A 14243-nucleotide genomic window follows, 5' to 3' on the forward strand; every position below is an offset into this window, starting at 1 on the left:
AGAGAGCTCTCGTGTTCACCTGTTCATCCTCAGCACGTGGGGAGCTGCCGTTAAAGCAAGAATGACGTTCTTTTACCCTGCAGCCCTGCTCCCTACCGATGCCTGCAGCCAAGGTCACTGCCGACCGGGGTCTGCGGTTTGGCATTGAGTCGGCTTGCTGCCACGTGTGGTGGCCAGCATGACCACCCAGCCAGGCTGGGGCTTCCCTTCCCTTCCGGCTGAAGTGGGAAACGAACCAGCAGCGCAAATGAGTTCTCTAGGCCGGTGGGCAGGCGGGGCGTCTGTGCTGAGGAGCTGGACCGCGAGCTCCTCCATAGAGGCCTGTGACCGAGAGAGCATCAGGCAGGAACGGGGAGGACGGGCAGAGGCCGCAAATCTGGGATGCGTGGTCTGGGATCCCTGGAAGGAGCCAGCCGCTCTGTGCCCTGCCGCCTCACGCACATTCCCTGTGCCAGGAGCCCGCGTGCAGGCTGTGTTTTAATTGGGCGTAGCACCTCTGTTTGTGCCGATGCATTTCCGTTTTGGGACTGGCAGCTGCTTTTATCAGAGCTGTGGGAGCCGATCGTCCCAATAACATCATTCTGCATTCTTCTTCTAGACTCGTTCACCAGACAGGTGCTATGGAAGCTGCTGGAGGCCGTGAAATTCGGAGAAGTGGTTTCTTACCAGCAATTAGCGGCCCTGGCAGGCAACCCCAAGGCCGCGCGGGCGGTGGGCGGAGCGATGAGAAGCAATCCTGTAAGTCCGGGTGACCGCGGAGATGGGGTGGTGGGTGGGCCTGGGCACCACTCTGGGGCCGTGTCATTTGATGAGAGCATGTTCCCCAGGCAGCCTGTGCTGCGGGGGGTGGACAGGAAGCATTTGTGATGGGGACCTCGGAAGAGACGTGGGCAGCGCCCGTGGGTTGGGATCCCCTGTTGTGGGGGGAGGTGGGGATGAAGCATCGCACACGCCTCTGAAAGCCCCTTCCTCGGTGTGTTAGAACCACAGGAGCCCTGCCTCAGCGAGCACACGGGGACGGGGCCTGGCGAAGGGGCGAGCAGACATCCCTTCATTCGTTCAGCAGCGGGCGTCCTGGGTGCCCGTGTGAGCCACCTCTCCCAGGTGCCGCTTCCAGCAGGAGGCAAAGCAGAGTGAAAGGCCCCCTCCAGTTTCTCACATTCTAGAAGGTTCATGTGCCGGGTCCGGCTCCCCAGGGCATCTCTGTTACAAGGTCCAGCCCTCCTGGGCCTGACCACTAGGGATGGCTAAACTCTGACCTGGCTACTGGCTGGATCTGGGCGTGGCTGCCCCCAAATCCCTTCATGTCCTGTCCCTCCTGGGTGTCTGGCGTCGGGTTTGGCCAAGGGCAAGGCTCACAGACCAGGTGAGGCCGTCTTCTCCAGAGGAGGGGGCCGCAGTGTAGGTGGCTGTGCCTGTCATGCCCAGGACAGAGGGCACCTCTGGTCCCCATCAGGTCACACACGGGCCAGCTGCTGTCCTGTTGCAGGAAGGAAGCCAGCACAAGTGAGGGGAGAGGCCGTGACATGGGCCTGGGTGTCGGCAGGATGGGCTCCTGGCCTGCCTGACGGCTCAGCCCTCCGGAGACCCAGCTCGACTGTATGAGGCCCTGGAATGTGCCCGCCCTCACGGCCTTGCAGGACCGGCATGACACGCTGTCACATCGGCGACGGCTTCTCCCTGCAGCCGGGGAAGTCTCTGATACGACAGAAGAATGCCGTCCGATCGGGCAGAGCAAATAGCATCCCTGAGTCACGGGATGGGAAATGGCTGAATCAGACCCACTTTCTGAAAAATCGTGTGGCTTTGCTGTCTATTTTCAAAACTATTTTCCTCCCTGCTCACGGGGGACAGGCGCGCGTCTGCACGCCACAGCCGGCTGCACCCTGCACTGGCTCGCGGCCGCCCCAGGGCAGAGCCGGCGTCTGGGAGGCGGCAGTTGCCTAGCCTTCCGCACCGAGCGGCCCGGGTGCTCTTCGAGAGGCAGCTCCTGGCAGTTCGCAGGGGGCTGCACCGTCTTAACATCCATCCGCTCTGCCGAAGGTCTCACCGCGTGGACGTGCCGAGTCGTCTGGAGCAGCGTGTGATGTGGGGACGCACCGCGTCCCCTCCCATGTTTCCCGTGTCTCCCGTGTTTCCCGTGTCCCCGTGTTTCCCGTGTCTCCCGTGTCTGCCATGTCTCCCGTGTCTCCCGTGTCTCCCATGTCTCCCGTGTCCCCCATGTTTCCCGTGTCCCCCATGTTTCCCGTGTCCCCCATGTTTCCCGTGTCTCCCATGTTTCCCGTGTTCCCCATGTTTCCCGTGTCCCCCATGTCTCCCGTGTCTCCCATGTCTCCCGTGTCTCCCATGTCTCCCGTGTCTCCTGTGTCTCCCGTGTCCGCCATGTTTCCCATGTCCCCCATGTTTCCCATGTCCCCCATGTTTCCCATGTCCCCCATGTTTCCCGTGTCCCCCATGTTTCCCGTGTCTCCCATGTCTCCCGTGTCTGCCGTGTCTCCCGTGTCTCCCGTGTCCGCTGTGTTTCCCGTGTCTCCCATGTCCGCCGTGTTTCCCGTGTCCCCCGTGTCTCCCGTGTTTCCCGTGTCTCCCATGTATCCCGTGTCTCCCATGTTTCCCGTGTCTCCCATGTCTCCCGTGTCTCCCATGTTTCCCGTGCCTCCCGTGTCTCCCATGTTTCCCATGTCTCCCGTGTATCCCGTGTCTCCCATGTTTCCCGTGTCTCCCATGTTTCCCGTGTCTGCCATGTTTCCCGTGTCTCCCATGTTTCCCGTGTCTCCCGTGTCTGCCGTGTCTCCCGTGTCTCCCATGTTTCCCGTGTCTCCCATGTTTCCCGTGTCTGCCGTGTCTCCCGTGTCTCCCATGTTTCCCGTGTCTCCCATGTTTCCCGTGTCCCCGTGTCCGGAACTCTCAGTGACAAAGGTGCCGTGTGCACCGCTGTCTGTCATTGCTGGTGCCGGCCTATCGTTAGGTACACCCTGCCACGCAGAGGGCCGCGTGTTTATGGAGCGTGCGGCATGACTCCGAATTAAGTTTGGGAATATGGTTGTTCCGTTTGCCAGTAAAGCGTCAATGTATCTCCCCTTTGGAAGGCCCCCATCCCCTCCCGGGTTATGACTGGTGCGATGTTGCTCTAGATCCGTGGTCGGCAAACTGCGGCTCGCGAGCCACATGCGGCTCTTTGACCCCTTGAGTGTGGCTCTCCCACAAAATACCACGGCCTGGGCGAGTCTATTTTGAAGAAGTGGCGTTAGAAGAAGTTTAAGTTTAAAACATTTGGCTCTCAAAAGAAATTTCCATTGTTGTACTGTTGATATTTGGCTCTGTTGACTAAGGAGTTTGCCGACCACTGGTCTAGATGAAAAGGCCACCCGGACCCTGTGGTGTCACGGCGAGAGGGACGGCGGGAGCTAACGGGGTTTGTGCGCCACTTCCTGCGTCCCTGCAGACATGGCCCTCTGCGGGGTGCTCCCTTCACCCGTCCCCACCCTGGTCCGGCCAGGTTCCGCTGCCCAGGCCCCGCGGGTGAGCTGCTCTCCCGTCTCCCGCCCCGACGCCTGGTTGGGTGCCCCAGGTGCGCACATGCACGCGCGCCCACACCCGGTGCGGAAACGAGCTCGCTAACCGACGGATACAAATGAGGAGCCTCACCTGCCGCTGCGGCGGGGACGCGTGGCGCTTCAGCGATCGCGCTCGTGGCAATATTCAGGAACATTCATTGTCGTGCAACCAGCGCGACGCCTGCCTCCTGCTATTAATCTCCATGACTGTCTCTGTGCAAGTATGGCCTCAGCCACTGAAATCTATAAACCAGGATCCACGGGGCTGAAGGCGCCCATGTCCACGACGTCCTCGTGCTGGCCTCCCGTCGCGTGCCGAAGTCGAGCCGGTGGAGACTCCGGGGCTGGCAGCAGCCTCTGCGGGGGCGACGAGCCTCTGTGGCCCTCCCACTGGGCACCTCACCCACCTGACGGCGAGGCCGCCTGGGCGCCAGCAGCTGCAGGGCCTGAGCGGGGCCGCCAGCTTGGCGCAGGCGTGTCCGTGTGCGTGGCTGGTGGCACTTCAGCGTGACGGGAGCTGGACGGTCCTCACAGGGTTTCTGTGAAGTGATGAAAGCCTCCTTAGAATGGGCCGGGGGATCCAAGAGGTGACTCTGACCCACGGGGGAGAGAGGTGCTGGTCCGGGCTGGCCATGTGTGACTGTGTCCCTCCCTTGGTGCTGACGGCGGGCTCCGCCGCTCCCGCACAGACAGCATGTCCATGTCGGGGAGACTGGCTCCCTGGATACGCCTCCGTTCAGGCTGAAGGAGCAGCTGAGCGCTCCAGGGGGAGGTGGCCATGGACCGGGACGTGGGAGGCACGTGGCGCGTGCATCCTCCGGTGGCCTGCAGGAGCGCGGGCACATTTGGCATCACTTCCCTTCCTTGCCAGGGGAAGGCGGGCTTTTTGCTGGCTGGGAGTTTCGTCCTATCCTAGACTCTTGGGCCTTTCCAGAGTGTTCCTTGGGGCCACTCACTGGCCTGGGGAAGACGGTGTGGCAGCCTTCCGGAAGGCTCTCCCTGCCCCAGCGCGGAGGCGGGCCTGTTTCCTGGTAGATTGGACTGGAGAGGCTTACCCCCCTCCCCCACGAAGCACCACCGCTCATCCACAGACGGCATTTGCTTAATGCAGTTCAAAGGCAATCGATACGGTGCACAGAGCGTCTCCCACCTTCTTCTAAACAAAACGCCTTCCAAGGAGTTAGTTTATTCACAGATTGCCACGAGCGTTAATGACCCCGCGCCGTGCCCTGCCAGTCACCCCGATGCTGTTGATAAAGATTTAGCATCATGTTCTAAGTGTCAGGGCTGTCAGTGGGGCTGAACCATTTGACCAGAAGAAAAAAACGCACAGGGAGCTATTGATTACAGCTTCTCGGTGTCACTTGTTCACCAGGATTTAGGTATTGATGAGGCCGCGAGTGAAAACAAGCCCTTCCCCTGTGGGCTGCTGCCTGGAGAACAAAGGCGAGGCTGCAGGAATTACCAGCGGGCCCCGAATCAGAGGGATTCCCTATTGATTGAAAGGCCCCTTCGTGTTGTTTTTGTTGGAGACAAATCTCTGGGTTTGGAAGTTTTATAGCATTGGAGAACGGGCCCGTGTCCGTGATGGATCCGCACGTTGGATGAATTAGATTTCACAGCGTGAAGGTTCCAGGGCAGCTGCCATGTTATGAGCTGCTTGGTTATTGATAAAAATTACATTTTATGCAGCACAGCCATCGAAGGCGAAGGCTTGGAGGGCCCGGCTCCTTTGCAGTGTCATTAGGGCCCCGATGCATTTTAGCAGGTTTCATTGTATTAATAGCGTGAAACCTGCCACCAGCATTAACGGGAGCGGGAGCAGCGTTCCCCTCGCCAGTGCGCCATGGCGCGTGTTCGGTCACCTGTTCGTCACTGCAGGCACGACACAGCCTGGTCATGGCTTCATTAGAACCGACTGTCCTTCCCATCCGGCCGTCCTGGGTGACACTCAGCAGGAGCGCCGGGTTCACGTTACACACTCTGATAATCGTGTAGCTTGTTGGGAGCGGGGGAGGAGAGCGAAGATCACGTGTGAGATCCCTCAGGTGAGAGACTGGAACCGGAGCCTGAACGTTGGCAGAACCAAACTGAATGAGGTGCCTCCCTCTTCACCAGTCAGAAACCCGAGTGGCATTTGGTCTCCCCGCACCCTCCAGGCAGTTACCATGTGGCCGGGGCACTGGATGAGAACCGCAGTCCGAGTGCCTGTCCATGCTTAGCCGTCTGCTCCCTCCGGAAGGTGGGAATGTGGGCCGTGTGCAGGCCCGGGCAGCGCTGCGCTTCTCACTCCGTGAAACCGCACCGAACAGGAAATCCCAGGCCGAGGCTGTGCGCGTTACCATGGCAACCCGAACTTCCCGTGGGAATGGGGACTCCTACTCTGTGCCAGGAATGGCCAGTCCCCCCAGGCCCGGTGAGGGGTGTGAGGGTCGGACTCCACCCTATGGACGGGAATCCTTTTTTGCCCCTAAACAGCCATGTGACTGAGCTTGGGCGAGGGACTGAATTCGACCGGAGAGTGACAGCGGGCCTGGCTTGTTGGAGCACAGGATGTCAGGTGCACCGCTGTGGGCACAGAGCACGCTCTCCAGTGGCCTGTAAGCACCACGTCCGGGACGGGGACCAGGCCCACGCGGCCCGCCCAGGGCCAGGGGCAGCTCGGGGCCCACAGAGCCCACACTCGGGCAGGTGGGTTTGTGCGGCGAGCTGGGGGGGACCGGCGCCCCGCCGGTGAGCTGGGCTCCACGCTCAGTGAAGGGTCTCCAAAGATGCCGAGGCGGCAATGGCACCCCAGGGAGCAGAGGCGCCCGCTGCCGTGAGAGGAGACCCAGCGGGTGGGCTCAGCCGCCTCCTCTGGACACTCGGCTGTCAGTGGCTGGCCACCGTGTCCGGTTCGCTGACTTCGGAGGTGGAGCGTGGAGGTCGGGGTGCAGACCTCTCCGCTGAGCTGCAGCCGAGGGGGTGGGCAGTGGTCAGGACCTGGAGCCCGAGAACCCTCACCTTCAGGGCCTGGCAGGGCCCACCCTGTGTGCTCACGGAGGAGCACGTGGCGATCAGAGTGCGAGGCTCCCCGTGTCAGGGAGCCGCGCTGTCCTGCTCGGGGGGTGGCCTCCGCACACAGCACAGGGCAGAGTGGGGCATCTGGAGCGTCGGGGTCTGGCCGTGTCACGGGGCGGCCTGCTCCCCACCGGCAGCCCCGATGGCCACCACAGTAGGTGCACAGAGAGGGGCAGGGCGAGGCTGAAGGGCAGCGAGGAGCTGAGGGTGGGCTGGAGGGGCCAGAGCTCGAGGGCACCTCCGGGTGTGAGCTCTGCGCTACTTCTCAGAAATTTGGGAACCTCATGCACTACCCCGTGACGTGGAATGTAATTTTACATTTTGTAAATGCACTTTGTGACTCTCTTACCAGATGAAATGAAGTCTCCCTTCCCCCGCCCCCATGGAGACCCCAAAGGCCGGGGAGTGGTGCTGAGACCGAGGTCACACGTGGGTGGGCCCCAGTGGCAGCCCCAGGTCACTGCTCAGCACCTCGTCAGGAGCTCCAGGACCTCCCTGGCCTGCAGCCCAGGCTGACGGGGCCACCTCTGTCTTCCAGGTCCCCATCCTCGTCCCGTGCCACCGAGTGATCTGCAGCAGCGGCGCCCTGGGCAACTACTCCGGGGGGCTGGCTGTGAAGGAGTGGCTTCTGGACCATGAAGGCAGCCTGGTGGGTACCCCGGCCCGTGCAGGGGGCTCCCGTCTGGCCCGAACCTGGTGCGGGGCCCTGAGGGGCAGCAGTAGCTCTGAGCCCACCGGCCGAGACTGAGTATCTGTGGCAGGAGTGAGTGTGTGAGGAACACGTCGATGTAACAGCCTGTCGGAGGGGTCTGTGCGGACTCCCCGCCACATTAAAAAACCTGCCATGTCCTGGAGACGCGTGTCCACCTCCCTTTGTCATTTTTACCTTTTACCACAGAGCGAGTCCCCTTCTCTCGCTGTGTTGTCCAGTCCTAGAGTGTCAGACAGGGATTGGAGAGGGACTGGGAACAGGAGGGCCACCGCCCAGGGAGGGAAGCGTTGGCATCCATGGCAACAGCTGGGCGCCGCCCAGAGCCAGCTTCAGCCCTGGCACCACCGCCACCAGGGCCATGGCCCACGCAGCCTGCCCAGGCTGCCGCCCTGTCCCTCCCCCCGAGAGACTGACCATCGGGCGTGGACCCACCCTCCTCCTGGCGTGGAAGCTGCGCCTCGGTGAAAAGAGACGGTGGCGGGAATGGTGTCTGGGGAGGTTTCCTAGCTTTGTTTGCCCAGCTGCCAGGAAAGCTCGTGCGAGACCCAGCCACTTGTGATCTGTGCGGGTTGAGTGGAGAGGAACTGGTTATCAGAACCACTGGCAGCATCAGCCGCTCTCTGGCGTGGCCCAGGCCGTGGCTGGAGGGCGCCTGACAGAGGGATGTGATTTCACAGGCTGACCCCCGGCCCCGCCCTGCTCCTGGCCTTGGCGCACTCCACACAGCGCCCCCAGGTCGAGCCTAGAAGTCGGAGGTCACCCCGGAAGGTGGGTCAGCTCCTGTGGCCGGCATCAGGGAGCATCTCCCAGCACCTGTGTGCCGCATCTGGGCCTCTGTTACCTGTTGGCATCCTGCTCGTCATTAACTGTGTCTGAAAGCAGGGACCTGGTGGCTGTGCGTGCAGTAAATAACGCAGGGATGTGATACATGGAAAATAACTGCGCCCGCATGCGCCAGAAGCTGTATTTCCATCAGAGCTTCCTGTGACAGCGTGAGCCGCAGCTGAGGAGCATGAGTGGTTTGTCACCAGAAACCGGGGTAAAAATACAGCCTCAGAATGTGCCTGTTGGGGCGTATTTTATATTTCACATCCATCCCCCACATCAGAACAGGTACCTATCGTAAACCAGCCTCAGGGCCTCCTCGCCCTTGGCCATTGGTTCTGTCCTTTTCCTCCGCCAGCCAGATCCATTCTGGGTTTTCCCCTTCAAAGATGAAGTGGCCTGAGCATTAGTCCATGTGTGCCCTTCTGATTCGGCCCTTCCCAGGACTTCAGCTTTGGAGCGAGTGAAGTCATTTTCCCACGGTGGGCAGGTGGACACCTGGCGTGGGGCCCCCGGAGCCGGCTCCCTCATCCTTGGGCGCCGCGCTCATTTCATGCCCCACTCAAGCTTCCGGAACCGGAGGCGTGTGGCTTGTCCGACATCTCACTGTGGGAGCAAGGCCGGTCCTGTTTCCAGCAGGTTGGGGAGACAGTCGGAGGCCTGGGGTGCACTTTGCATCAGGGGGTCGTGAAGGCGGTTGGAATCCAAGTTTCCCGAGGAAAAGGCGGCCGCCGCAGCCCTCACCTCTGCCTGTCCCCTCCGCCCCGACAGCAGGGAGCTGTGGCTCTCAGGCAGCAGCCCAGCCGGCCTTGCCGGCCGGTGTGGGTTCTCTCTAGTGCTTTCCAATAGAGGGCACCATAGCAGTGCGCTAGGCTGTGGTCCGCAGGCCCCGTCCCGGCTGCCTGAGAACGGCTGGAGAACGGTCAGCAGGTGGGACTCTCAGAGGGGCTGTGACAGTCCCATGTGCACGGCGGCCATCGGGGCTGCTCGCGGAGAGCAGGCCCCCTGTGACACCGTCAGACCCTGACGATGCTCCAGATGGCCCACACTGCCCGTGTGCTCTGCACGGAGGCCACCCCCTGAGCAGGACAGCGTGGCTCCCTGACACGGGGGAGCCTCGCACTCTGATCTCCAGGCCCCAGGGGGGTTCCGAGGAAGGGCCCTGGGCCATCCCGGGCCGAACAGCCACGCACACCTGCAGCCGCCGAACAGCCACGCACACCTGCAGTGGGTGAGGGCCAAGCCTCTGCTGCAGCTCAGCCACGTGCAGCCAGGGACCCACCCCGCAAAGCCACCCGAGGTGACCTGGACACTCTGCGGGGCCTGGCACCGCCTGCCTGGGCCATGCCCTTGGTGCAGCACAACCCCGCACTCTGTTTTCTGTCTCCCAGGGCCTGCTCGGCCCTGTCAGACGGCTTGATATATGCCCCGAGGTTGCAGCTGACAAAGGCAGCAGCGGGCGCACATGGCGGGGCCGTGTACCGCTCCAAGGACAGGCTCTGCAGAGGCAACATGAAAGCCGGTGCGGTCGCCTAGAGCCGCTGTCGCTCAGCATTGCAGCACAGCTTATAAACATAAAGAGGAAGAGGAAAGGCACAAAGAAATACAGAGAATTTTCCAAATAAAAAGAATGTCGACACAAGGACGCTGTGTTCTTTGGCCTTGGCCGCGGGTCCCCTCGCCAGTCCGGTTTCCCGTCCTTCCTGTGCTTAGCACTTTGAATGCTGACACGGGGACCCACGAGCGGCGCAACAGCTGGCTGTGCACAGCAGCTCGGCCAGCGCGAGCTGTTCCCACCCGTTTCCAAAGACCAGATAATGAAAGATTCAGAAATAATATTTGTTTTTGTAGAACCGCACGTAATGAAGTCGGCGCCCTGGCTGCACCAGGGCCAGACCAGGAACCGGGAGGAGGGGTTGCAGGAGGATCGTACTCAGCAGGGCACGGACGCAGGTGGCGGTGGGCGGGTTTGGAGGAAGTGGGCACCTGGCGGTAGATCACTGCATTGGGAGGTTTGACTCGGGGCCACCTCTTACCCAGCAGGGGTAGCTGCGAGCAGCCCTGTGCGGCTCGATCGCCAGCTGGAGACGCAGTCCTTCCTCACGCCAGTGGCTCCTGCACATTTTCCTCCAGGGTCTCCACTCTGCACGGTTTGTTCCCCAGAATCTCCGGTGCTGAGTGGCCAGGCGTCTCCAGTGTGGGGTGTGTCTATAGAGAAACCATCGCTCTTTTTTTCTCTCTTTGGTTAACCCTCATCCAAGGATTTTTTTCTTTCCATTGATTTTTAGAGAGAGTGTAACGGGGGGGGGGGGGGGGGGGCGGGTTGTGGAGAGAGAGAGAGAGAGGAAGAGAGAAACATTAATGTGCGAGACAAATCAATCAATTGCCTTCTGCACACACCCTGACCCGGGCTGGGATGGGGCCTGCAACCCAGGTACATGCCCTTGACTGGGAATTGAACCTGGACCCTGGAGTCTGCAGGCCAATGCTCTAACCACTGAGCAACAGGCCAGGGCTGTTTCTTAACCATCGTGAACGAGGGTGTTACTCCAGAGATACATCCTCTAAAACGGCAGTGTCCGGATGCAGACCTGTCCGAGGTGATGCTCCACACACAGCCAGGCGGGTTCCGTTCTTCTCTGAGAAGCTCACAGTGACATCCCCCGGAGACGCCGTCACAGACGCCATTGCCATCCGCGTGGCCCTCCCAGGACCCCGGGCCCTGCTGGCATCTCCTCTCCCGCCGCCTCAGCACCAGCATGCCCCACCTCGGCTGTCGGCGTGCCCGCAGCTGTGCCCACAGGCGGCAGTGCCAGCTCGAACCCCAGCCACTACTGGGATCGCCGAGGTGTCAGAACTAGCTCCATGTGAAAATTGCTCCTTTCGCTTCCCGCTGGCCAAAGATCTGAGCGCTGTTTTGGTTTTGAGCTGCATGTAGGGAGACCCCAACGTGATAAACAAAGGGGCTGCATCGGGGACGCACGAGAAAGAATTGTGTTCTTTCAGTCAAAAGGTTTTCCCTGAAGACCAACCAGGAAACCGAACCTGTCGCCGAGATCTCTGAGCGCTGGGTGCCCGTGGGCCTTGGTGTCGCCGGGCCTGTGTTTCCACGGGGCTGTCCTGGCGTGGGGCGTGGCCGGGGCAGAGGGGGCCCTTGAGGAGGGTTCATTTTGGCCTCCTCAGCCCCTACAGGGCCACCTCCCTTTCTTGTTCGTGGACATTTGATGGCAAGTTTGTGTTTAGGGGGCTGAAGCTCACAGCAGCTTTACCTGTTACCAGTTTGAAAGATGTTGAGATTTAAGCAGAACTCTGCCAAGCAGCCCCTGTCTGTCTGTCTGTCTGTCTGACTGACTGAAGGAATGGGGGTGGCAGTTAAAAGCCAGGCCCGGAGCTGGAGAAACTGCAGGGTCCGGTGCGTCTCTCAGTGACTGAGGACAGCCGCCCGGAGTCCTTGGCCCCGTGGCTCCAGCCGCCGACAGACGGAGGGCGTCTGGCCTGCATCACCGCCGGCTCGCAGGACCTGGGCCGGGCGGTGCACGGGCTGTGGACGCGGCAGCGAGGTGCAGGTGGAGGCGGAGCCCAGCCTGCCGGCGCCTGGGCCGATGAAAGGTCGTCGTTAGCAAGCCTTTAAAGTTGCTCATTAATGTTCTTTCCATTGAGAAGTTCCACATGGACAGTGGTTAGGATCGATCCTGAAAACGTGGCACCGGGGTGGGGGGGGTGGGTGATGGGCAGCCTCAAGGCCTGCCCCTAAACGCCTGACTTCCGACTGTGCCCTGGGTTCCTGGTGGGTCTCCAGGATGGTGCTACGTGTGGACGGAGGTGCTGGAACGCTCAGGTGGCAGTGGCACTATGGTCTGAGGATGTAGGATGGAGCTGCCACGTGGTCGAGGTCATGAACTCTGACCCTGTGGGAGCAGACCAGGGAGGCTGCTGCAGGGGGCTGACACGCGTGTTGGCGTCACCGTGGGTCCTGTGGACCCAATGGGCCCGTGCAGCGCTCTGAGCGGCTTCTCCACTGTATGTGAGGTTCTCCGTGACGAGGCATTAGGCCTGGCATAAGGGACTGAGGGGCTGGGAGCTTTGTCCCTCTTCTTCCCTTGTTTTTCAGCTGTCGAGTCATCCACACACTCCCCACAGGCACATATGCCGCTGCGCACACACCACCACGCGCACACACACCATGGCACACACGCACATCACCAGATGTGCGCGCGCACACACATCACAGCATACACACACACACGCACCACGGTGCGCACACACACCATCAGATGCGCGCGCACACAGCACAGCATACACACACACACGCACCACGGTGCGCACACACACCACGGCACACGCGCACATCACCAGATGTGTGCGCGCGCGCACAGCACAGCATACACACCCTGCAGGTTTTTCTTGGATCTTCACGTTACTTATCACTTTTGTTTGGTTCCCAAACACAAGCAGCACGTTTGCTTCCAGATTGCTTTGTTGACTTAAATTAAGAAAAACCCAGCTGGAGAAAACATCAGTGTCCAAACATTGAGCAACATGTGATATTGTGCAAAAAGTATTGCTGTGGCGTGTTTGGGTTGCCATAGCTACGAGGAGAAGTGGCTGCAGATGTGAGACTTTTGGCAGCCTGTGTGGGAGCAGGTATGCGGGTCCCCCAGCAGGCGTCAGCCCCGCCCTGTGGGACAGCTCTGGGCTGGGGGTGTCTCCCAGCTCCCCTAGCCCTGAGGGGCCTGCAGAGGAGAGAGAGCTGAGCTGCAGATTCAGCTGAACTTGGGTTCAGATCCCCCCAACCCCCATGAGCAAGTGAGCTCAAACATGTGACCCACCCTCCCTGAAGCTCAGATCCCCAAATGTAAAAGGGGTGGGGTGTCCTCACTGCAGATAGTCCAGTGTCCCCATCACCAAATCCAAAACTGAGCAGAGAACAGCTCAGAGCGCCCCCGAGAAGGGAAGGTTATCTCTGGCCACCTTTGGGGACTTCCTCCGGGTCAGTGGGATGACCAAACCTGCTGGGGGGGAGTGTGGGTGGGCTCTCACTGCTCACGTACCACCAGGTGCCGGCTGTGCCTGGCGCTGCCTGCAGGGGAGGGGCCGCCCCCTGCCTCGGGCTGCTGACAGGAGGCCATGTTCCCTCGGTCCTTGTGCCTGTCTCTTTGGGAAGGAAAACGGCCCTCACAGAGTTGACATTTCCCCAAATGGGAAAACGTGTGCTTCCCTGCTCAAGCCCGCCCGAGTGCCCACGCTGGTCCCCGAGCACGCAGGGCTGGGTGCTGGCCTGGCCCCTCTCCCTCTGTGCTCACAGCCCCGGGGGGCCCTGCAGCCGGGTGAGGACAGGCCAGGAGTGACCACGCCCCGTCATCAGGTGATGCAAGAGCGAGCCCGCACAGTGGGCAGCAGTGCCGCACGGGAGACGGCGGCAGCTTAAAGGTGAAGGTACGTTCCACGCAAAAATGTGTCATTTTGTTGGAATGAACTATAGATCTAATGACAAAATCCAGTTGCACATGATACAAATTTAGCTCTAGAGCTTCCCTGGGAGAAGCTGGTGTGGACGCATCTGACAGGTGCGTCAGCCCTTCCCTTCCTCTCCGCAAGGAGGCAGGTTGGAATGCTGTCCTACCCCTGCGACACTCTCCCTGTGCCCTGGGGCCCCGGCCTGGCTGCCTGTCACCCAGAGAGCAAAGCAGCGCAGCCCTCCAGGTGCACGGGTGAATGTGTGTGGATTTCCGGGGCACCTGTGTCCTCGGACGGAAGGTTCTGAGTGGCCCGGCCTGAGACCGCACGTCATGCAGGAATATTGGCACCGACCGGAGCAGCTATGGAGAGCCCACGGGAGGCAGCTGCTCGCCCGCCGAGAGCAGCCAGCCGGCTCCGTCTCCGTCTCCAGGCCGGGACAACTCCTATGAACGGAGAACATGCGTTTACTTAAAGTGCCTTTTCTCTGAGATGTAAAATGACATGGCTAAATATTACAACACCAAGAGGTATGTAGCTGTCGGTACTTTTCCATGCAAACATCTGACTTCCGTGCCAGGAAGCAATGTGACAGGTTTCTTAGTTTCTAGCAAATTGGTCTCAGATGTAGA

General features: G+C 60.8%; 1 protein-coding gene across 2 annotated transcripts in view; it reads left to right on the forward strand.

Moving 5' to 3' along the window:
• Positions 1-7470, forward strand: part of MGMT (O-6-methylguanine-DNA methyltransferase) — a 163693-nt gene extending 156223 nt beyond the window's left edge. For both annotated transcript variants that reach the window (XM_080642054.1, XM_080642055.1), the window contains exons 4-5: positions 599-738; positions 7156-7470. In XM_080642054.1, the coding sequence (XP_080498180.1) occupies positions 599-738; positions 7156-7365 (350 nt within the window). In that variant the 3' untranslated portion in view covers positions 7366-7470. The remainder of the gene's footprint in view (positions 1-598; positions 739-7155) is intronic.
• The last annotated feature ends 6773 nt before the right edge of the window (positions 7471-14243 follow it).

The sequence above is a fragment of the Plecotus auritus genome (genome assembly GCF_963455305.1).
Source record: "Plecotus auritus genome assembly, chromosome: 9".
In the NCBI taxonomy this organism is placed as follows: Eukaryota; Metazoa; Chordata; class Mammalia; order Chiroptera; family Vespertilionidae; genus Plecotus; species Plecotus auritus.